General features: G+C 40.8%; 1 protein-coding gene across 2 annotated transcripts in view; it reads right to left on the bottom strand.

The window, feature by feature from the left end:
• clcn7 (chloride channel 7) overlaps positions 1 to 25434 on the bottom strand; it is a 64398-nt gene that overhangs the window by 4025 nt on the left and 34939 nt on the right. For both annotated transcript variants that reach the window (XM_061982097.2, XM_061982098.2), the window contains 11 exons: positions 23161 to 23221; positions 20879 to 21020; positions 15785 to 15878; positions 13927 to 14099; positions 12174 to 12225; positions 11940 to 12067; positions 11799 to 11884; positions 11601 to 11733; positions 5281 to 5340; positions 5022 to 5198; positions 4864 to 4944 (listed from right to left, as the gene is read on the bottom strand). In XM_061982097.2, coding sequence (XP_061838081.1) covers positions 4864 to 4944; positions 5022 to 5198; positions 5281 to 5340; positions 11601 to 11733; positions 11799 to 11884; positions 11940 to 12067; positions 12174 to 12225; positions 13927 to 14099; positions 15785 to 15878; positions 20879 to 21020; positions 23161 to 23221 — 1187 coding nt within the window. The remainder of the gene's footprint in view (positions 1 to 4863; positions 4945 to 5021; positions 5199 to 5280; positions 5341 to 11600; positions 11734 to 11798; positions 11885 to 11939; positions 12068 to 12173; positions 12226 to 13926; positions 14100 to 15784; positions 15879 to 20878; positions 21021 to 23160; positions 23222 to 25434) is intronic.

Below are 25434 nucleotides of genomic sequence, written 5' to 3'. Positions count from 1 at the left end.
AATCCATTTTCTTCCGCTTATCCGAGACTGGGTCACGGGGGCAACAGCCTAAGCAGAGAAGCCCAGACTTTCCCTCTCCCCAGCCACTTGGTCCAGCTCCTCCCGGGGGATCCCGAGGCGTTCCCAGGCCAGCCGGGAGACATAGTCTTCCCAACGTGTCCTGGGTCTTCCCCGTGGCCTCCTGCCGGTCGAACGTGCCCTAAACACCTCCCTAGGGGAGGCGTTCGGGTGGTATCCTGAGCAGATGCCCGAACCACCTCATCTGGCTCCTCTCCATGTGGCTAATTCAATAGATTTCAATCCATTTCATATTGGAGATACAAGTGTTTTGAGTCAAGAGCTCTGTCAGAGAGACAATAAAGCTCATAAGTACTGTATTTAAAATGTATTCCATGACCAAAACTACACACCGCCAGAACACTTTCTAACATCATGAAGTTATGCTGGAATACTTTAGAACAGGGGTGCTCACACTTTTTCTGCAGGCGAGCTACTTTTCAATTGATCAAGTCGTGGGGATCTACCTCATTCATATATATCATTTATATTTACTTATTTATGAAATATATGTTTTTGTTAACAAGTTAAAGGTGTTTAATGATAATGCAAGCATGTTTAACACATATAGTTAATATTGTTAATAAATTAAAGGTGTTTAATGATAATACAAGTATGTTTAATACATATAGTTAATATTGTTAACAAGTTAAAGGTGTTTAAAGATAATACAAGCATGTTTAACACATATTGTTAATATTGTTATAAAGATAATACAAGCATGTTTAACACATATAGTTAATATTGTTAACAAGTAAAAGGTGTTTAAAGATAATACAAGCATGTTTAACACATATAGTTAATATTGTTAACAAGTTAAAGGTGTTTAAAGATAATACAAGCATGTTTAATACATATAGTTAATATTGTTAACAAGTTAAAGGTGTTTAATGATAATGCAAGCATGTTTAACACATATAGTTAATATTGTTAATAAATTAAAGGTGTTTAATGATAATACAAGTATGTTTAATACATATAGTTAATATTGTTAACAAGTTAAAGGTGTTTAATGATAATACAAGCATGTTTAACACATATAGTTAATATTGTTAATACGTTAAAGATGTTTAAAGATAATACAAGCATGTTTAATACATATAGTTAATATTGTTAACAAGTTAAAGGTGTTTAATGATAATACAAGAATGTTTAATACATATAGTTAATATTGTTAACAAGTTAAAGGTGTTTAAAGATAATACAAGCATGTTTAACACATATTGTTAATATTGTTATAAAGATAATACAAGCATGTTTAACACATATAGTTAATATTGTTAACAAGTAAAAGGTGTTTAAAGATAATACAAGCATGTTTAACACATATAGTTAATATTGTTAACAAGTTAAAGGTGTTTAAAGATAATACAAGCATGTTTAACACATATAGTTAATATTGTTAACATGTAAAAGGTGTTTAAAGATAATACAAGCATGTTTAACACATATAGTTAATATTGTTAACAAGTAAAAGGTGGTTAAAGATAATACAAGCATGTTTAATACATATAGTTAATATTGTTAACAAGTTAAAGGTGTTTAAAGATAATACAAGCATGTTTAACACATAGTTAATATTGTTAACAAGTTAAAGGTGTTTAAAGATAATACAAGCATGTTTAACACATATTGTTAATATTGTTAATAAGTTAAAGGTGTTTAAAGATAATACAAGCATGTTTAACACATATAGTTAATATTGTTAACAAGTAAAAGGTGTTTAAAGATAATACAAGCATGTTTAACACATATTGTTAATATTGTTATAAAGATAATACAAGCATGTTTAACACATATAGTTAATATTGTTAACAATTAAAAGGTGTTTAAAGATAATACAAGCATGTTTAACACATATAGATTCCTTTTTTTCATGAAGACAAGAATATAAGTTGGTGTATTACCTGATTCTGATGACTTGCATTGATAGGAATCAGACAGTGGTGCTGATAAGGTCCGCATTTTCGAATGGAGGAGAAAAAAAGTCCTCCTTTCTGTCCAATACCACATGAAAGTGGTTGGTTTTTGGCATCTTATTTGTCCAGCTTCCGTACTCCTTTGTATACACTTTATAAGAAATACATTGTCGGCAAACTCCGTAGCTTGCTAGCTTGTGCACGCCAGCTTTCTGAGACTCTTATTTTGTTAGCGCAACTGTGCAACTGTGCAGTCGGTCTTTGGAGTTTTGACGACAGGTACGGCGCCAGAGTCTGTTGAAATAAAGTGTTTCTCGCCTTCCAGTCGGTAATTTTAATGAGCTGGCAGCAGCCAGCGTCATCTCAGAAGACCCTCGGGTGCCGTGAATGTCAATCAAGTGACGAAAGTGACGTCATAGTGAAGATTTATGATCGCTCATTTTTAGGACTATTTTTTTTAATGCCTGGCTGGTGATCGACTGACACACCCTCCGAGATCGACCGGTAGATCGCGATCGACGTAATGAGCACCCCTGCTTTAGAAGAACAAAGATGGTTTATACTTGTATAGCCCTTTTCTACCTTCAAGGTACTCAAAGTGCTTTGACACTATTTGCACACACACACACATTCACACACTGATGGCCATGCAAGGCCCTAACCACCACCCATCAGGAGCAAGGGTGAAGTGTCTCGCTCAAGGACACAACGGACCGTGACGAGGTCGGTAGAAGGTGGGGATCGAACCGGGAACCCTCATGTTGCTGGCACGGCCACTCTCCCAACAGTAAGATGCCACTATTTGGTTTATATTGACCCTGCAATATTGTTCAATGATTATTACGTATGTCTCGCTTGAGGGCTATTGTGTGCTTAGCTGTTGCGTAGCTGCTAGCTCACCGTGTTTACCTTTTGTGAATGACTTGACCGCAAAGTTACGTCTTGTCGCCAATCATTCCAAAACGTACAGTATGAAACAACGCTTATTGTTTGTCGACGTGTAAATATTGCCATGCTTTTGTTCTACGTTGACAATGGTGCGGACACGTTTGTTACTGGATACTTCCTGCCTTGGAGACTGTGTATGTAAATGGGTTATACTCGTATAGCGCTTTTCTACCTTCAAGGTACTCAAAGCGCTTTGACACTATTTCCACATTCACCCATTCACACACACATTCACACACTGATGGCGGGAGCTGCCATGCAAGGCGCTAACCAGCACCCATCAGGAGCAAGGGTGAAGCAGTGTTTCCCACAGGACAGGCATCTATTTGTGGTGGTGTGGTCGGGGGGTGGCGGCGGCAGCGGCGATGACCAAGAAGAACGCGGAGTTGGAATATAATTACAACATTTTATGTACATATTTATATACAGATTTGAACAATTAGTGATTCACTGAAATATATTTATTAATTGTGGTTCTTACAAAAAATATATCTTATAAAATATAAAAGCTAAAATGTCTCTTAAAGCTCTGCCCCTTTAATTAGTGAATACTAAATAATTTAACTTTAGCCTACTACTACAACCATATTATTTACCAGCAACATGAAGTGAAACAGAGGCAGAGGTGTCCTGCCACAGTCAGTCAACCTCCTCCTCCTCCTCCTGCTGCTGCTGAACAGGTCGCACCTGTGGTCCGGACTGTAGGCCTACCTCCTCTCCAAGTCGAGCCCTTTTCGGCCGTTGAAAATATTTTTCTATACTCCTCTGTGTGAAGGAGTGAACATCCAACATTAGAATTTATTACTAACGAGCAGAAGCGCTCTATGTACAGTGCCGTCTAACCTTAAGCGGCAGCAGCTCAACACATGCAGGGTTCAACGTTAAGGTTTTTTTCTACATGCCCGACTTCTCAAATCTACTTGCCCGCCCCAATATTTTTACTTGTCCTGCCTAGGTTTTTTTCTGGCTGTGTAGTGCTCATGGCTTATATCTTACTAAAATTCTTCCCGTTGACTATTTACAACACTACACAGTATTTATTATTATTATTATTATCTATAATTACATTTAAATGGCATTGCATACATGTAAAATTAAATGCTATTTCACATTATTTGACCAGTAGCAGTTACACCCATCTGAACAGGTCAGCCACCTGTTTAAAGCCCGATCACAGTTGAAATCTTGAAATGAAGGGCCTTTAATGGCCAAAACATTAACCTGGACAACATTTTAACAGCTGGTTGGCTCAGATTTTATTCTTTTCATTGCATTCACATGCTGCAGTGGACAGTGGACAATTTAGCTTCAGTCCATGTGTGTTTATTGACAACAGGGTTATAACCTGGACACGTTAGCTCGTCGGTATTGTAACACGTGACTGTTACTGCGTGCGTCTGCCCCGGCCCCCGAGTCAAACAGCGGCGGTGTTAATGAAGCAGCGTCAGGCTGCTCACCGTCAGTGAAACGCTCGGTGAAATCGCGGATTAACGTTAAATATATGACGAGCCGCGAGCGATGCAGCTATAACCTATCTACCTATAACATATATTACCCTCGTATTTTGATCCCGTCCGTCCCTCTTCTTCTTCTTCTTCTGGCCCACCAGGTGAATTAAGTGCTATTGGCGGAGTTACAATGCATAGTAGGCTACCGCCACCTACTGCACCGGAGTTGTAACTACAAGGTACATTCACAGACAGAGTCCCATTGCTTTTATGAGCGGTCGAGCGAGTCAAAAGCCGAAAAATCCATTTGTGGCGGACGTAATTCTTTCGTGGCGGGCCGCCACAAATAAATGAATGTGTGGGAAACACTGGTGGAGTGTCTTGCTCAAGGACACAACGGACGTGACGAGGTTGGTAGAAGGTGGGGATTGAAGCAGGAACCCTCCCAACCGCGCCACGCCGTCCCCAAAGAGACAGTTATGCAACCTTACCCGGTTCTCGTCATCCACCACCACCAGGTGCCTGAGGCCAAGCGCTCTGACGAGCTTAAACACACGAGGAAGGGATGTATCCTGGGGGGGGGGGAAAAAGATATCCCAAGTCATGCATTAAACTTACCAGTGGCAGACCAAGAATAAACATGTCATACCTGTGGGACGGTGTAGGGCGTAGCGGTCATAAACTCAGAGAGATCCATCATACACTCCCGCTCATCCTGCGACACGTGGATGCTCTGAATGGGGGGGAAGCGCGGGTAGGCGTCCCTGAAGTCCTTCAGCTGGAGCTTCCTCTGGGTCAAGCGAGAGCGCGCCAGCTCCACAAACACCTGCCAGCACATAGTCAGTGGATCACGCATTTTCATGCCGGTGTAAAATTGGGGAACCGGCAACCTATAAGCTGTCACCGACCTTGTGCTTGAGGAGAACAATGAGCTGGGAGCGTAGAATAAGGCCGCAGAGCTTCGCTGGCTGGAAAGCAGATCCATGTTGAGTATCAGCAGTCACATGTAACACTACAGTACCTTCCACTCATCTCTTCACATTTCACCTCCAGTGGCCGTCATACAACTTGTACTTGATGTGATGTTTAGAACGCTGAACTATCATGCAAGTACAAAGAGTTATTAAAGGCTGAGACTAGCAGGCATTTCGAGAAAAGGTGTTTATTAGAGCAGTGTTCTTCAACCACTGTGCCGCGTGAGATACAGTCTGGTGTGCCGTGGGAGATGATCTAATTTCACCTATCCATCCATCCATCCATCTTCTTCCGCTTATCCGAGGTCGGGTCGCGGGGGCAGCAGCCTAAGCAGGGAAGCCCAGACTTCCCTCTCCCCAGCCACTTCGTCCAGCTCCTCCCGGGGGATCCCGAGGCATTCCCAGGCCAGCCGGGAGACATAGTCTTCCCAACGTGTCCTGGGTCTTCCCCGTGGCCTCCTACCGGTCGGACGTGCCCGAAACACCTCCCGAGGGAGGTGTTCGGGTGGCATCCTGACCAGATGCCCGAACCACCTCATCTGGCTCCTCTCGATGTGGAGGAGCAGCGGCTTTACCGGTACTTTGAGCCTCCCCCGGATGACAGAGCTTCTCACCCTATCTCTAAGGGAGAGCCCCGCCACCCGGCGGAGGAAACTCATTTGGGCCGCTGATCTTGTCCTTTCGGTCATGACCCAAAGCTCATGACCATAGGTGAGGATGGGAACGTAGATCGACCGGTAAATCGAGAGCTTTGCCTTCTGGCTCAGCTCCTTCTTCACCACAACGGATCGATACAGCGTCCGCATTACTGAAGACGCCGCACCGATCCGCCTGTCGATCTCACGATTCACTCTTCCCTCACTCGTGAACAAGACTCCGAGGTACTTGAACTCCTCCACTTGGGGCAAGATCTCCTCCCCAACCCGGAGATGGCACTCCACCCTTTTCCGGGCGAGAACCATGGACTCGGATTTGGAGGTGCTGATTCTCATCCCAGTCGCTTCACACTCGGCTGCGAACCGATCCAGTGAGAGCTGAAGATCTTGGCCAGATGAAGCCATCAGGACCACATCATCTGCAAAAAGCAGAGACCTAATCCTGCAGCCACCAAACCAGATCCCCTCAACACCTTGACTGCGCCTAGAAATTCTGTCCATAAAAGTTATGAACAGAATCGGTGACAAAGGGCAGCCCTGGCGGAGTCCAACTCTCACTGGAAACGTGTCCGACTTACTGCCGGCAATGCGGACCAAGCTCTGACACTGATCATACAGGGAGCGAACCGCCACAATAAGACAGTCCGTTACCCCATACTCTCTGAGCACTCCCCACAGGACTTCCCGAGGGACACGGTCGAATGCCTTCTCCAAGTCCACAAAGCACATGTAGACTGGTTGAGCAAACTCCCATGCACCCTCAAGGACCCTGCCGAGAGTATAGAGCTGGTCCACAGTTCCACGACCAGGACGAAAACCACACTGTTCCTCCTGAATCCGAGGTTCGACTATCCGGCGTAGCCTCCTCTCCAGTACACCTGAATAGACCTTACCGGGAAGGCTGAGGAGTGTGATCGCACGATAGTTGGAACACACCCTCCGGTTCCCCTTCTTAAAGAGAGGAACCACCACTAATTTCACCTATTTGGTTTAAAAATATTTTTTTGCAAAGCAGTAATTCTAGTCTGCAAATGATGTGTTGTTGTTGAGTGTCGGTGCTGTCTAGAGCTCGGCAGAGTAACCGTGTAATACTCTTCCATATCAGTAGGTGGCAGCAGGTAGCTATTGCTTTGTAGATGTCGGAAACAGCGTGCAGGTAAATACAAATAAATAAACAAAAGGTGAGTGCCCCTAAGAAAAGGCATCGAAGCTTAGGGAAGGCTATGCAGAACGAAACGCGTTCCACTTATCATATCCTCATGAGAGACAACACAAAAACACAACAGATGACATGGTGCAGATTTCTGTAAATGTTAATCATTTTGAGTTACTGAGCCATAGATGGTGCACTGCATTCATTCTTGATGGAATTTTACACTTTTTCACTTGTAACATAATATATAGTAGACTGACCATACGTCCTCTTTTCCCCGGACATGTCCTCTTTAGCGGGCCTGTCCGGGCTGTCCAGGCGGACTTTCTTAAATGCCTCAAATGTCCGGCATTTTGAGTTAGGGTTGCGTGTATTTTTAATGTACATCCAGGGTTAAGAAGGGGTTAAAAACAAAACTAATTGTGCTCGCAGCAGCATTGGTGAGGGAGGGGCAGAGACAGAGAGAGAGAGAGAGTTATGATAAATGCGTATGCGTAGCCAGGCTCTGCTTTTTATCCATAGATTCATCACATTAAATTTTTTATTATGTATAGCAGGGGTGTCAAAAGGAGGCCATTTGCGGCCCACAGCTAATGTTTTAAAGGCCCACGGCACATTCTAAAAATACTACTAAAATAAACAAAAACATAACAAAAGTGAAATAAAAAAGCTTAAAGGTTAAATGTAATTTAGAAAAAGTTGCAATGTTGACTAATAAAACAACGTTTTTTTTCTTTCAAACTGTCATTGCTCAAAACATAATATTGAATCAAAATCAATGTTATTATGAATTATTGACCTATCCAAGGTTCCCATTACTTCACATCAAATATTACACTAAGAAAAATATTTTTGGTGGAAGATTTTGCATATTTTGTGTGTTTGCCATTAAAAACATAGTTTTGTTTGACAAAAAAGGGCGGAAAACAAACAAGCAAAAAAACAACATCAAAAAAGTAAAACATTTTGAAATGAGGGATAGATGTGAAGTTGATGTAGACTCCAGAGATTTAAGCGTTAAATATAAAATGTATGTATGCCCTGGCACAACATTATCATCATTTCATGACCCAAGCAAAACACTTTTTACACTTTTATACTGAAATAAATACAGCTACAACTTATTCAATAAAAACATAGAAAAAAATAGCAGCAGCGGTAAAGTTTAGAGCAGGGGTGCTCACACTTTTTCTGCAGGCGAGCTACTTTTCAATTGATCAAGTCGTGGGGTTCTACCTCATTCATATATATAATTTATATTTACTTATTTATGAAATATATGTTTTTGTTAACAAGTTAAAGGTGTTTAATGATAATGCAAGCATGTTTAACACATATAGTTAATATTGTTAATACATTAAAGGTGTTTAATGATAATACAAGTATGTTTAATACATATAGTTAATATTGTTAACAAGTTAAAGGTGTTTAAAGATAATGCAAGCATGTTTAACACATATAGTTAATATTGTTAACAAGTTAAAGGTGGTTAAAAATAATACAAGCATGTTTAACACAAATAGTTAATATTGTTAACAAGTTAAAGGTGTTTAAAGATAATACAAGCATGTTTAACACATATAGTTAATATTGTTAATAAGTTAAAGGTGTTTAAAGATAATACAAGCATGTTTAACACATATAGTTAATATTGTTAATAAGTTAAAGGTGTTTAAAGATAATACAAGCATGTTTAACACATATAGATTCCTTTCTTTCATGAAGACAAGAATATAAGTTGGTGTATTACCTGATTGTGATGACTTGCATTGATAGGAATCAGACAGTGGTGCTGATAACGTCCGCATTTTCGAATGGAGGAGAAAAAAAGTCCTCCTTTCTGTCCAATACCACATGAAAGTGGTTGGTTTTTGGCATCTTATTTGTCCAGCTTCCGTACTCCTTTGTATGCACTTTACAAGAAATACATTGTCGGCAAACTCCGTAGCTTGCTAGCTTGTGCACGCCAGTTTTCTGAGACTCTTATTTTGGTAGCGCAGGCAGGATGAAGCAGAGCTTTTATTGTGCAACTGTGCAGTCGGTCTTTGGAGTTTTGACGACAGGTACGGCGCCAGAGTCTGTTGAAATAAAGTGTTTCTCGCCTTCCAGTCGGTAATTTTAATGAGCTGGCAGCAGCCAGCGTCATCTCAGAAGACCCTCGGGTGCCGTGAATGTCAATCAAGTGACGAAAGTGACGTCATAGTGAAGATTTATGATCGCTCATTTTTAGGACTATTTTTTTAATGCCTGGCTGGTGATCGACTGACACACCCTCCGAGATCGACCGGTAGATCGCGATCCACGTAATGAGCACCCCTGGTTTAGATCCATGAAGGAAAGAAGAAAGTGAATGAATGTTTCTAACTGAATACATTTACATATCTATACACATTTGTTTTATTTTTTTATTATTGTTTTTAAATGAATGAAGTAACGTTTATGACAACCTTTTTCCAAAACACAACATAGAATGTGAGATAACAGGATAATGCATACGTTTTTGTTTTTTTTCAAAACGCTTACAAAAAAGTGGGGCCCCAAAAATTTACCGTGGGACCCCATTTTTATGACTTGATGGGTCCCTGGGACCCCATTTTTAAAAATTCCTAGCGCCAACACTGCTGTCAACAGTGGAGAAAAAATGCTTTATTTAAATAAATATATTATTTATATAGCAAGTTGGAGTATTATTGGCAAATGTTCACCTAGTCCCGGCCTTGGCACGCATATATGTGTCCTCTTTTTGGGATTTCACTATATGGTCAGCCTAATATACAGGTAAAAGCCAGTAAATTAGAATATTTTGAAAAACTTGATTTATTTCAGTAATTGCATTCAAAAGGTGTAACTTGTACATTATATTTATTCATTGCACACAGACTGATGCATTCAAATGTTTATTTCATTTAATTTTGATGATATGAAGTGGCAACAAATGAAAATCCAAAATTCCGTGTGTCACAAAATTAGAATATTACTTAAGGCTAATACAAAAAAGGGATTTTTAGAAATGTTGGCCAACTGAAAAGTATGAAAATGAAAAATATGAGCATGTACAATACTCAATACTTGGTTGGAGCTCCTTTTGCCTCAATTACTGCGTTAATGCGGCGTGGCATGGAGTCCATGAGTTTCTGGCACTGCTCAGGTGTTATGAGAGCCCAGGTTGCTCTGATAGTGGCCTTCAACTCTTCTGCGTTTTTGGGTCTAGCATTCTGCATCTTCCTTTTCACAATACCCCACAGATTTTCTATGGGGCTAAGGTCAGGGGAGTTGGCGGGCCAATTTAGAACAGAAATACCATGGTCCGTAAACCAGGCACGGGTAGATTTTGCGCTGTGTGCAGGCGCCAAGTCCTGTTGGAACTTGAAATCTCCATCTCCATAGAGCAGGTCAGCAGCAGGAAGCATGAAGTGCTCTAAAACTTGCTGGTAGACGGCTGCGTTGACCCTGGATCTCAGGAAACAGAGTGGACCGACACCAGCTGGACTGCTGCTGAGTGGTCTAAAGTCATGTTTTCTGACGAAAGCAAATTTTGCATTTCCTTTGGAAATCGAGGTCCCAGAGTCTGGAGGAAGACAGGAGAGGCACAGGATCCACGTTGCCTGAAGTCTAGTGTAAAGTTTCCACCATCAGTGATGGTTTGGGGTGCCATGTCATCTGCTGGTGTCGGTCCACTCTGTTTCCTGAGATCCAGGGTCAACGCAGCCGTCTACCAGCAAGTTTTAGAGCACTTCATGCTTCCTGCTGCTGACCTGCTCTATGGAGATGGAGATTTCAAGTTCCAACAGGACTTGGCGCCTGCACACAGCGCAAAATCTACCCGTGCCTGGTTTACGGACCATGGTATTTCTGTTCTAAATTGGCCCGCCAACTCCCCTGACCTTAGCCCCATAGAAAATCTGTGGGGTATTGTGAAAAGGAAGATGCAGAATGCCAGACCCAAAAACGCAGAAGAGTTGAAGGCCACTATCAGAGCAACCTGGGCTCTCATAACACCTGAGCAGTGCCAGAAACTCATCGACTCCATGCCACGCCGCATTAACGCAGTAATTGAGGCAAAAGGAGCTCCAACCAAGTATTGAGTATTGTACATGCTCATATTTTTCATTTTCATACTTTTCAGTTGGCCAACATTTCTAAAAATCCCTTTTTTGTATTAGCCTCAAGTAATATTCTAATTTTGTGACACACGGAATTTTGGATTTTCATTTGTTGCCACTTCAAATCATCAAAATTAAATGAAATAAACATTTGAATGCATCAGTCTGTGTGCAATGAATAAATATAATGTACAAGTTACACCTTTTGAATGCAATTACTGAAATAAATCAAGTTTTTCAAAATATTCTAATTTACTGGCTTTTACCTGTATATACAGTTTTAGTGAATTAACTCTATGGAAACACAAAGAACATAACAGGAGCTGTTGTACGGTACAATACCTCTTCACTGGAGGCTCCTTGCACCACCACAGGGAAACCGTTGTGATTGGTGGATGTGTTGCTCAGGGTGTCAACAATAGTTCCCACCTTCTCTACTTTGTTCAGACAGGTGACGGGGGAACTCATCACTTCTCTAGATAGAAGGGATGAAGGAGCGTGAGGATAAAGGAAAAGGGAAATTGACTCTAGTATGCTTACCTGGCTGTTAGCCAGTGTGAGGTGGCAGGAGCCTCCCAGTGCAGGAAGGGAATGCTCTGCAGCTTGATGTGGATGTCGTACAGGCCCTGAAGAAAGAAGGCGTATAATTCTGACAGGAAAACTAGCTGCTGATTTACTCACCTCCACAAAGTAGTCTCCTACAATCTTTGCTGTCATCAAGACAAGCATGATGGGAAGACCGTATGTGACGTTTCCTGTAGCCTCCACCAAGATGACAGTCAAACTGAGAGTCATCCTCACAATGCCCCCTGTCAACACCACAACACAACACATCCTCTTACTTGTGCCACGACCACAAATAAACGCATTAGGAGTGCAGCTTATATTGCCCATCAGCCATTCCAAGTGACGTACCTAACTGAGCTGCAGCTCCAATCAAGGCATATTTACCAGGATCAGCCCAGATCTAAACAAACAGAATAATAATAATATATATAATATACTATTTCCCATAGGTATATTTGTGTAGGAGGAGTTGGTTTTTTTTGGGTGGGGGGTCAAAATGTCATCACCTAATTTGCATAATTAACAAAGAATATTTGAAAAAATGCACAGTACATACATACATACATATATATATATATATATATATATATATATATATATATATATACACACCGTATTTTTCGGAGTATAAGTCGCACCTGCTGAAAATGCATAATAAAGAAGGAAAAAAACATATTTAAGTCGCACTGGAGCCCGGCCAAACTATGAAAAAAAACTGCGACTCATAGTCCGAAAAATACGGTATATATATATATATATATATATATATATATATATATATATATATATATATGTCTTAATAAGGTTATCCAAAAAATAGTGCTCGATACCGTAGTAGAGCGCAATATATGTATGTGTGGGGAAAAAAATCACAAGACTATTTCATCTCTACAGGCCTGTTTCATGAGGGGGGGTACCCTCAATCATCAGGAGATTTTAATGGGAGCATTCACATACCATGGTTTATATAGGGCACAGAGTGGGTGGGTACAGGCTGGCGTAGGGGCGTGGTGATTGGCTCATGTGTTACCTAGGAGGTGTTTCCGTCTGTGGCGGCATGCTGTTACAATTTCGCTGCGCTTGTTGAGGGATGACAGGTCTGGACGGTAAATAATAAACAGTTTCTCTTTCAAGCATAGGTTGCATCTTTTATTACCACTATTGTAAGGTGTGCTGGATGCAAGAATTTGCCATGTTATTGAATATTCAACATTATTGTCTTTGAGGTCCCAAATGTGTTTGCTGAGTTCTGTGGTATTCCGCAGGTTTTGGTTCCTGAAAGAAGCCTTGTGATTGTTCCATCTGGTTTTGAATTCTCCCTCGGTTAATCCTACATATGTGTCGGATGTGTTAATGTCCTTGCGTATTACCTTAGATTGGTAGACAACTGATGTTTGTAAGCACCCCCCGTTGAGAGGGCAATCAGGTTTCTTTCCACAGTTACAGCCTTTGTTGGTTTTGGAGTCGCTCTGTCCGGGGGCCGACGGCTCATTTGCAATTGTTTTGTTGTGGTTTGAGATGATTTGTCGTATATTGTTCATACAGCTGTAGCTCAATTTAATGTTGTTCTTGTTGAATACTTTTCTTAGGGTGTTGTCTTTGGGAAAGTGTTTGTCAATCAGATTGAAGAATTTGTGTCCAATGTTAGTTGAGACGTTTTTGCTGTATGGGGGGTTGTACCAGATGATGTCGTTTCGTTTTCTGTTCTTTTTTGGCTGGTTTCCTGGCGTGGGTTCATAGGTGAGGGTGAAATTGTATCCGCTTTCATCAAGGGCTTTTTGGTACGGGGGGGTTGCTTGGTCAAATTCAGCTTTGCTAGATGACAGCATCGATAGCCTTTTATTAATTCCGGTAGGTATTCTTTTCGTGGTGGTGGGTGGGTGGTTGCTGTCATGGTGCACGTATTGGAGTGTTGTGTTGGGTTTCGTTAATGGTTGGTAGCTGTTATTACAGGAAACCATCCGCGGTAAACGTAAAAGACGGTAAGGTGGAAATAAAATGTGTATATGTTTTGCGTATGTATATCATTAAAGCAATATTTTTTGACGGCCCTAATTCCTACTTGAAAACACAAGTTAAAAGAGAACCTTGTGCCACTTACCGATCCAGTGGCCGAAATGGTGGCCAGGAGAATTCCACACAGGCGTCCCCAGGCGGCTCCTATGAGCAGAGATGGGATGAAGACCCCAGCAGACACAGTCAGGCCGTAGGTCCAACAGGCCAGGAAGAAATATGTAAGAGTGAACACGCCCAGTGTCAGAGGGTTGTAGGATCCTTTAAAAGAGAAACAGCAATTTTGACTATGATTGATCCCATCTAGAAATATACAGTGGGGCAAAAAAGTATTTAGTCAGCCACCAATTGTGCAAGTTCTCCCACTTAAAATGATGACAGAGGTCTGTAATTTTCATCTTAGGTACACTTCAACTGTGAGAGACAGAATGTGAAATAAAAAAATCCAGGAATTCACATTGTAGGAATTTTAAAGAATTTATTTGTAAATTATGGTGGAAAATAAGTATTTGGTCAATAACAAAAATTCAACTCAATACTTTGTAATATAACCTTTGTTGGCAATAACAGAGGTCAAACGATTACTATAGGTCTTTACCAGGTTTGCACACACAGTAGCTGGTATTTTGGCCCATTCCTCCATGCAGATCTTCTCGAGAGCAGTGATGTTTTGGGGCTGCCGCCGAGCAACACGGATTTTCAACTCCCTCCACAGATTTTTTATGGGGTTGAGGTCTGGAGACTGGCTAGGCCACTCCAGGACTTTCAAATGCTTCTTACGGAGCCACTCCTTCGTTGCCCGGGCGGTGTGTTTGGGATCATTGTCATGCTGGAAGACCCAGCCACGTTTCATCTTCAAAGCTCTCACTGATGGAAGGAGGTTTTGGCTCAAAATCTCACGATACATGGCCCCCTTCATTCTTTCCTTAACATGGATCAGTCGGCCTGTCCCCTTAGCAGAAAAACAGCCCCAAAGCATGATGTTTCCACCCCCATGCTTCACAGTAGGTATGGTGTTCTTGGGATGCAACTCAGTATTCTTCTTCCTCCAAACACGACGAGTTGAGTTTATACCAAAAAGTTATATTTTGGTTTCATCTGAACACATGACATTCTCCCAATCCTCTGCTGTATCATCCATGTGCTCTCTGGCAAACTTCAGACGGGCCTGGACATGCACTGGCTTAAGCAAGGGGACACGTCTGGCACTGCAGGATTTGATTCCCTGTTGGCGTAGTGTGTTACTGATGGCAACCTTTGTTACTTTGGTCCCAGCTCTCTGCAGGTCATTCACCAGGTCCCCCCGTGTGGTTCTGGGATTTTTGCTCACCGTTCTCATGATCATTTTGACCCCACGGGATGAGATCTTGCGTGGAGCCCCAGATCGAGGGAGATTATCAGTGGTCTTGTATGTCTTCCATTTTCTGATAATTGCTCCCACAGTTGATTTTTTCACACCAAGCTGCTTGCCTATTGTAGATTCACTCTTCACAGTCTGGTGCAGGTCTACAATTCTTTTCCTGGTGTCCTTCGACAGCTCTTTGGTCTTGGCCATAGTGGAGTTTGGAGTCTGACTGTTTGAGGACGTGGACAGGTGTCTTTTATACAGATAGCGAGTTCAAACAGGTGCCATTAATACAGGTAACGAGTGGAGGACAGAAGAGTTTCTTAAAGAAGAAGTTACAGGTCTGTGAGAGCCAGAGATCTTCCTTGTTTGAAGTGACCAAATACGTACTTATTTTCCACCATAATTTACAAATAAGTTATTTAAAATTCCTACAATGTGAATTCCTGGATTTCTTTTCCACATTCTGTCTCTCACAGTTGAAGTGTACCTATGATGAAAATTACAGACCTCTGTCATCATTTTATGTTGGAGAACTTACACAATCGGTGGCTGACTAAATACTTTTTTGACGCTGATATTCATGCAGTTTGACTTGTACCTGGCTGGTTGTGGAAGAGGCTACGGACACTTCTCTCTGGAGTGTTGAAGAAGGCTGTTGCCATGGAGTTATACTCCCCATCTGCACAGAACAACTGCAGCCACACAGGAAATATGAGAAGGCTAAAAGAGGAAGATACATTTCTCTATCTGCCCTAAAAGCTAACCAAGATGCAGTGCCAGATGACCGCATGAATTGGCAGTCATCGCCTTATTGCTCAGTTTAAATGGAACATTTTGCACATGAATGTCTGACACAAAGTGCAACCATTCAAATGAGGAATACACACTCTGATGTGTTTGTTTACTTCCTAAAGGGTCACGGTGACTCCTGGGGAACATTGAACAAAGACTCAAACAGCAAGAGAGCAGCTGGACAAAAAAAAAAAGATTAAGACTTTTAGGTAGGTAGGCAATGAAAATCGTAGGGAGGAAAGAATATGAGCCTATACAGAGCATCTATGAGCAGGCAGTTAGGAAAAAAGCTAAGAAAATTATTTCCAACTCACAACACCCACTCTTTCCTGAATATGGAACCCTGCCATCAGGGAGAAGACTCCGGGTCCCACTATGCAAATCTAACCGCCTTAAATGATCATTTGTCCCAGCCTCCATTAAGCTGACCAACAATCTGCAATAGAATTTTAATACATAGGTTAGCACTTTTTTAGCACATAGCACTTTAGCACATAGCACTTTAGAACTAAGCACTTTAGCACACAGCACTTTATCCATGAGCTCTAGTGCAATGCACATTGGTACTTTATCTTTATCTCCATACTGTAGATTTTATGCCTACATCAAAGTGCCACCTATGTCTATCAAGCTCCATGTTCTGATGTTTAAATGTTAGTTGTATGGTTGTGGTTGTGTCTGTGCTTGTGTTTTTCTTCTGTTGTTTTTGGGTATGTTAAGAAAGCAATGATGCACTGTGCCCAAGACAAATTTCCCCGCGGGGACAATAAAGTTGAACCTTGAACCTTGAGGTAGGTAGGGAGGGAGGGAGGGACACTTGAAATAATCGGACTTGATTTGTCTCCATGGAGACAAGGATTAGACTACTGCAACTCACTTCTTGTGGGGATTCCCAGCAAGAACATCCAGAAGCTGCAGTACGTACAAAATAGTGCTGCTAGGATCCTGATGAGAGTGCGGAAATACGACCACATCACACCGGTTCTCAAATCCCTTCACTGGCTTCCTGTTCCACTCAGGCTTGAATACAAAGTCTCCCTACTAACCCACCAGTGCCTCCATGGAAATGCCCCCCTCTACCGCCAAATCCTCCACACGACACCTCCGCTCCGGACAGAATAACCTCCTCCACCCTCCAAACTATGGGAGACCGGGCTTTCTGCTCCGCCGCTTCCAGTCTGTGGAACGCTCTCCCTGACCACCTGAGGGTACCACAGACTGTGGATGCTTTTAAAAAAGGCTGAAAAGCCCTTCTTTTTAAAAAAGCATTTTTTTAGATATATGTGTGCTAGTTCTAGCTATTACATACCTGCCAACTTTTGAAATCAGAAAAACCTAGTAGCCAGGGTCCAGGGGCCGCAGGCCCCGGTAGGTCCAGGACAAAGTCCTGGTGGGGGGTTCAGGCTTCGCCCCCCGACGCAAAATGATTATTAGCATTCAGACAGGTTAAAATGTTGCTAAAACCATCACTTTTCTATCAGTCACAGTGACTTTTCAAAACAAAAATATTACAGCAAAAATCATATGGGTTGATTGACATGTTTATTCTGTAAGCTAACTTCAATAGTTTGAAATTATTTTGACAGTTAATGCCAGTTATCCTGTCAACCTTTCACAAGACTTCAATTTGTTAATTGAAAGTATAAACACTTTTTACAGTAAACAAATGGTAAAACAGTACTAAACAATTCCATTAAAAACAAAATTGGTGTCATTATTAACTTTCTGTCCAAGCTTGTATAATCTACTGCCTTGTTCAATTGTAAAAAATATTCTGTGCCTAAAATTCACATTTCTATCACAATTATCATACTGTAAACATGGTAAGCTAACTTCATTAAAATTAATAGTCCTGTCAATAGCATGGAATTACAATTCAAATGTAGTTTTTTTGTAAGCCTTTCAAAAGAATTCAAAATATGAAAAATTAATGAAAATTAATTGAAGCCATCAGACACTTGAAAAGTGGCACATCACATCTCTAATGTAATCATTTGAACTTTTCAACAGAAATAGCACTGCAAAAATATTAAGGACATACTTCTGTATTTTGGTAGTTATGCTGTCAACATTTAACAAGATTTCTTCAACTTGGACTTGAAAGCATAAATAGTATAAACACTTTTAACAGTATAACAGTACTAAACAATTCCAATAGATAACATTGGTGTCATTACCTTTTTGTGGCTAAAATCCAAATTTAGCAACGGCATTAGACTTGTGTTTTTTTGTCCCAACGTGGTCTTTTACATCGCTAATTCCTCCGTGTCCGATCGAAAAATCTTGTCTGCACAAGGTGCAATTCGCGTAGTTTTCACCCTTTTTGGAACGGATAATTATTCCCGGATAGGCTTTTGAATATTCTTCACGGAATGACTGCAGTTTTCTTTTCGGTTTAAGACTCGTTTGCGATTTTTCTCCGGCTGATTCCACGATCGTTCGCTCGTTTGGAAACAATGCCTCGTGCTTGGCAGCGGTGCTATAAATAGCCTCGCGCATTTAAAAAAAAAAGTTTTTAAATTAATGAAAAACCGTATTTTTTATCACTGCAACCGTAACCCGGAATAGGTTGATGAAAACCGTACTAATTACGGGAAAACCGGAGTAGTTGGCAGGTATGCTATTAGGCTGTTCTAGTTTTTATTTATTTTTACTATTTATTTTACAAGTTGGGGGGGCAGCTATTTGTGGTTCTAGCGTTGTTCTTTTTTTGTTTTTAGTTTTTAAATGCACTGTAGCACTTGGAGGTTGTTTGCTCAATGTAAAGTGCTTTTACAAATCAAATCTATTATAGTGATGTTGTAGTAATTACAACACTACGGACAGTAGTGATGGGTCCGGCAACACCGATGCATCGGCGCATGCGTCGAGCTCATAGAGCAAAACCCTGTGTCGGTGCGCGTACCGCTTTTAGAAAGTCACGTGACCGATCATGAGCTGTTTTGGTCACGTGACCGATACGCCAACTGTGTCGCCTCCTCTGTGCCCTGTGAGCGGCTCTTTTCTACAGCCGGAGAAATAATAACTAAGAAGAGAAATCGTCTAAAATGTAATACGTCAGAAAAACTTTTTTTTTTTTTTTTTTATAAAAATGTGTAAAAAAAAAAATTAAAAAGATTCCCAGTCCACAATCATCCACAACACGTTCTCTTAGATTTCCATGTTATGATACATGTTCACATTATTTATTGACTGTATCTAAAAAAGATAAAAATATATTTTTATTTAAATGAAGATATGAAATAATCCTAAATGAAATACAATGACTTGGTTTATATTATTGTATATACTAGGGCAGGGGTCACCAACGCGGTGCCCGCGGTCACCAGGTAGCCCGTAAGGACCAGATCAGTCGCCCGCTGGCCTGTTCTAAAAATAGATCAAAGAGCAGCACTTACCAGTGAGCTGCCTCTATTTTTTAAATGTTATTCATTTACTAGCAAGCTGGTCTCGCTTTGCTTGACATTTTTAATTCTAAAAGAGACAAAACTCAAATAGAATTTGAAAATCCAAGAAACTATTTTAAAGACTTGGTCTTCACTTGGAATAAGCGGTAGAAAATGGATGGATGGATGGGTCTTCACTTGTTTAAATACATTCATTTATTTTTTACTTTGCTTCTTATTACTTTTAGAAATACAATTTTAGAGAAAAAATACAACCTTAAAAATTATTTTAGGATTTTTAAACAAATATACCTTTTTACCTTTTAAATTTCTTCCTCTTCTTTCCTGACAATTTAAATCAATGTTCAAGTAATTTTTTTTTTTTTTTTTATTGTAAAGAATAATAAATATTTTAGCTTCTGGTTTTTCGACGAAGAATATTTGTGAAATATTTCTTCAAACTTACTATGATTAAAATTTAAAAAAAAATATTCTGGCAAATCTAGAAAATCTGTAGAATCAAATTTAAATCTTATTTCAAAGTATTTTGAATTTCTTTTAAAATTGTTGTTCTGGAAAATCTAGAAGAAATACTGATTTGTCTTTGTTAGAAATATAGCTTGGTCCAATTTGTTAAATATTCTAACAAAGTGCAGATTGGATTTTAACCCATTTAAAACATGTCATCAAAATTCTAAAATGTATCTTAAACAGGAAAAATTACTAATGATGTCCCATAAATTCTTTTTTTAATTTTTTCAAAAAGATTCAAATTAGCTAGTTTTTCTCTTCTTTTTGTCGGTTGAATTTTGAATGATAAAGAGTCGAAATTGAAGATAAACTATGTTTCAAAATTTTATTTTAAATTTTTTCTTGTTTTCTCCTCTTTTAAACCGTTCAATTAAGTGTTTTTTTCATCATTTATTCTCTACAAAAAACCTTCCGTAAAAGGAAAAAAAAATGTACGACGGAATGACAGACAGAAATACCCATTTTCTTATATATATAAATTTATTTATTTAGCTATTCTTGTTTAAATCACACTTACGTGTAACTTACAAATGACAATATATTTATTTATTTAAGTGTGTATCAAACTGGTAGCCCTTCGCATTAATCAGTACCCAAGAAGTAGTTTTTGGTTTCAAAAAGGTTGGTGACCCCTGTACTAGGGCATCAAATCAGTGTCAGTTGAGTCGGTCCATAGGTTGCCTGTAGGGATTTTTAATGTCCAGCAGATGTCAGTATTTAGTGACACAGTATCGACACAGTATCAATACAGTTTTGCAATGTGTCGAAACGCTTCACGACGCCTCATAAACCCATCACTAACGGACAGACATTAGCCGCATGTCTTGAAGCACCACTTCCTGAGGGCGTTCTGCATGACACGGCGGGTGGGGGTACTATTTAGAGGCGGTACAGTAACGAATATGAGTCATTAGTATGGCGGTACTATACTAATACCGGGATACCGTACAACCCTAGTCTGAACTGAATGTGTGTGTTCGTACCTGCAGAGGGTACTCCTCCGTGTGCTCTGGCCCAAGAGGCTGACAGTCATCGGAGAAGTAAATCATGGTGAATGACACTGTCGCGGTCACAGCAGCCACCAACATGGCCTCCATCACTTGCAGACAAGGTCGATGGACGTACCTGATGCACACACAGCAGGATGTTCTCACTACACAGTCATAATAATAATAATAATAATAGATTTTATTTGTAAAAAGCACTTTACAATGAGCAAACAACCTCAAAGTGCTACAGTGTATTAAAAATAATAACAATAAAAATAAATACAAATAAAAACTAGAACGAGCACACATATATAAAAATTTAAAAAAAGGCTTTTTTAAAAAGAAGGGTTTTTAAGCCTTTTTTAAAAGCATCCACAGTCTGTGGTGCCCTCAGGTGGTCAGGTATAGCGTTCCACAGACTCGGAGCGGCGGAGCAGAAAACCCGGTCTCTCATAGTTCGTAACTTTGTCTTCGGAGGTTGGAGGAGGTTAGTCTGTCCGGAGCGGAGCATTTGGGGGTGAGCAGTTCTTTGAGGTAGAGGGGGGCATTTCCATGGAGACTTTGTATTCAACCCTGAGTGGAACTGGAAGCCAGTGAAGGGATTTGAGAAGCATCCAGTGTTGAGTGGATGTCCATTCAGGAAATTGTTCACATGCTTTGCCATGTATGCTTGTAGAGTCAGTCCATTTAGTTAAGATTAAGAAAGAATGGATCTTTATAATATCATGAGCTCTCATTAATTTTGTTCTTGTTAAGCACCCTTTAAAGCAACGGTTACTACCCTCATTTACGCTTATGAGCAAATGATCATTAAAAAGTAAGGTTAATGCAGCCAAACGTTTAAATACCTTGCTAAATTAGCGGTGTAATGTTATGCAAACTATGCTTGCAATCACAGTGCATAGCAGAAGACTTTATTGCCCATTATGGAGACTATAGATATTGCTGTAGCTTGGGATATTTGTCAACTGGAAAATGAGAAGCACATCAAGTACAAACCCCCACTTTGTATGGCTACTAGAGATGCGCGGATAGGCAATTATTTCATCCGCAACCGCATCAGAAAGTCGTCAACCATCCGCCATCCACCCGATGTAACATTTGATCAGAACCGCATCCGCCCGCCATCCGCCCGCACCCGCCCGTTGTTATATATCTAATATAGACGATGCAAGGCATTAGTGAGGTTATAAAGCTTTTGCCTGTTAAAGAAAGGAGACTGATCCAATGCATCACAGACATTCGCGTGCCACGCTGTCACGACCCAGACGCACACCAGTGCGCAATCATATGGGAGCCGCGCTGAGCGCACCTCCATGCGCGTCTCGCTGCCGGCGACGGCCGGGTATGAGCCCAACGCTCCAGCGCCATCCATTTTCAGGGCTAGTTGATTCGGCAGGTGGGTTGTTACACACTCCTTAGCGGGTTCCGACGTCCATGGCCACCGTCCTAGCTGCAGTCTATATCAACCAGGGTGAGCCCCACCCCTTTCGTGAGCGCACTGCGCGCGGAGTGACCCCTGTTACGCGCCCCCGGCAACAGGGGTGGCGGGCAGGTAAGCTGCGCGGGCGGAGCGCGCGGAGTGACCCCTATTACGAGCCCCCGGCCACGGGGGTGGCGGGCAGGTAAGCTGCTTACCTGCTGCGTGTGACGCCGGCCGCGGCGAAGGTGGACGAGGCGGGGTGTCGGTGCGGTGGGCGCGGTGGTGACCCTGGACGTGCGTCGGGCCCTTCTCGCGGATCGCCTCAGCTACGGCTCCCGGTGGGGCCCTCTCGGGGGAAGGGGCCTCGGTCCCGGACCCCGGCGAGGCGTCCCTTCTCCGCTCCGTAAAAGTGTCCATCTCTTTTCTTTTTTTTCTTCTGTTGGGGCATATGCTGCAGGTGCCTGCTCGTTTTTCGTATGTGGGTAACAACATTTAACTATGTATATATATTTCCCAATTGGTTTAACTGCCACCCGCCTGAATCTATTTAAAATCTAATTTTTTTTTATTTCAACCGCCCGACCCGACCCGACCCGACCCGACCCGACCCGACCCGCGGATAAAATCTAATTTTTTTAAATTTCATCCGCCTGATCCGCGGATAATCCGCGGACTCCGCGGTTGTGCCCGCAAACCGCGCAACTCTAATGGCTACACACTGATACACTTTTGCTGACAAACACTACACAACAACATTATAGTGTGAACGCGTCATTTGACCTTTTGGCTCTTGACCAGGGAAAAACGATCCAAACACGTGTTTTGTGCTTGCTGAGATTTGTCTCCTCCGTACCTGATCCTGAAGATGGTGAGCCAGTAGTTGAGAACATTGAACAAAGCTCCCAGCAGTCCACCTGCAAAGGAAAATGTTGGCTATGAAATACAAAAATGACAAACTGAGACGTTAATGTAGAAAAAGACGGTGATGACCACATCATTCATGCCTATGACAGGATCGGGCTGGCCTGCTGGCACGCATAGCTTGGTGTTTGACTGCAGTGCGTCTCGACAAGCTTGGTCTCCCCATGTAGAAACAACTTACTAACACTATTAATAAAAAATGTTTTTTAGAGAGTAGGATGCGGGAAGCCTAAACACTGCCAGCCAGCGACCGGAAGCAGCGATCGCTTTCTCGTGACAGACGATATTGTAAGTGGATAAGAATGATCTTTTACTCTCTAAAAAACTATTTGCCCGCACACAAGATTATTTAACTAATGATCATCCTGCCAACACACCTGCTGTTCACGGGGGCCTCAGCAGGTACTTAACGCCAAACTCTCTCCCAAGTGGGGAGGAGGGGGGTTTAATGTCTGACGATTCAACTGAGGGATTGAAGACAGCCCTAAAAAAATAGGTAATAAAAAAAATCATAAACTATTTTTACAGCATACACTACATCAGTGCTTTTCAACCTTTTTTGCGTTGAAAAAACGCGGAGGCACACCACCAGCAGAAATCATTAAAAAAACGAAACTCAGTTGACAGTAAAAAGTCGTTGTCGCAATTGTTGGATATGACTTTAAAGCATAACCAAGCATGCATCACTATAGCTCTTGTCTCAAAGTAGGTGTACTGTCACCACCTGTCACATCACATATTTTGAGTTTTTTGCTGTTTTCCTGTGTGTAGTGTTCAGTGACGTGCAGTCACTAGAGCAGCGTTTCTCAAAGTGTGGGGCGAGCCCCACTGGTGGGGAATAGAGACATGACAGGTGGGGCGTGAGGAACGGGAGGAAATTTCACTTTAAATTGTTTTATTTATTATTATATTCTTAGATTTTTTTTTTACTATGCTTTCATTTTCTATACACACTGTAAATCACTTTGTGATTCTGTCTGTGAAATCCGCTATATAAATAAATGGAAATTACCGGTACTTATTTTTACTGTAGGCTTTATATTTCTCGGTACGAGCGAAAGTTTGACAGACATAGCAACAGTAACTAATGGGGGCGGGGCTAAGCGGAACAAACTTTCGCGCGGATGGGTAGCAGGCTAATGTGTGGACCACAATTACACAAATATATACATTTGTGACTCGCACCTCAAAGGTCGTCGAGCCAGAGCCAGCGCCTGCAGAGAAACAAAAATCTGACGGGCACACACTGTGTCATTCACCGGGAAGCACTCGCGTCAAGGCAGCTCAGCCCCGAACTCAATGAGGTTTTAACAGATGTTGTGAGCGCGGTAAATTTGATCAAAACACGACCACTGAAAGTGCGACTGTTCTCTGCACTTTTATTGTATTTATTATTGAACTTGATGCAAGTTATTTGATTTATTATTGAACTTGATGCAAGTTATAACACTTTTTTTGATTTATTATTGAACTTGATGGAAGTTATAACACTTTTGTTTTATTTATTATTGAACTTGATGCAAGTTATAACACTTTTTTTGATTTGTTATTGAACTTGATGCAAGTTATTTGATTTATTATTGAACTTGATGCAAGTTATAACACTTTTATTTGATTTATTATTGAACTTGATGCAAGTTATAACACTTTTTTTGATTTATTATTGAACGTGATGCAAGTTATAACACTTTTCTTGATTTATTATTGAACTTGATGCAAGTTATAACACTTTTATTTATTTATTATTGAACTTGATGCAAGTTATAACACTTTTTTTGATTTATTATTGAACTTGATGCAAGTTATAACACTTTTTTATTTATTATTGAACTTGATGCAAGTTATAACACTTTTATTTGATTTATTATTGAACTTGATGCAAGTTCTAACACTTTTTTTGATTTATTATTGAACTTGATGGAAGTTATAACACTTTTGTTTTATTTATTATTGAACTTGATGCAAGTTATAACACTTTTTTTGATTTATTATTGAACTTGATGCAAGTTATTTGATTTATTATTGAACTTGATGCAAGTTATAACACTTTTATTTGATTTATTATTGAACTTGATGCAAGTTATAACACTTTTTTTGATTTATTATTGAACGTGATGCAAGTTATAACACTTTTTTTGATTTATTATTGAACTTGATGCAAGTTATAACACTTTTTTTTATTTATTATTGAACTTGATGCAAGTTA

The sequence above is a fragment of the Nerophis lumbriciformis genome, linkage group LG24 (genome assembly GCF_033978685.3).
Source record: "Nerophis lumbriciformis linkage group LG24, RoL_Nlum_v2.1, whole genome shotgun sequence".
Classification (NCBI taxonomy): Eukaryota; Metazoa; Chordata; class Actinopteri; order Syngnathiformes; family Syngnathidae; genus Nerophis; species Nerophis lumbriciformis.
This window is presented reverse-complemented; position numbering and strand designations above follow the sequence as displayed.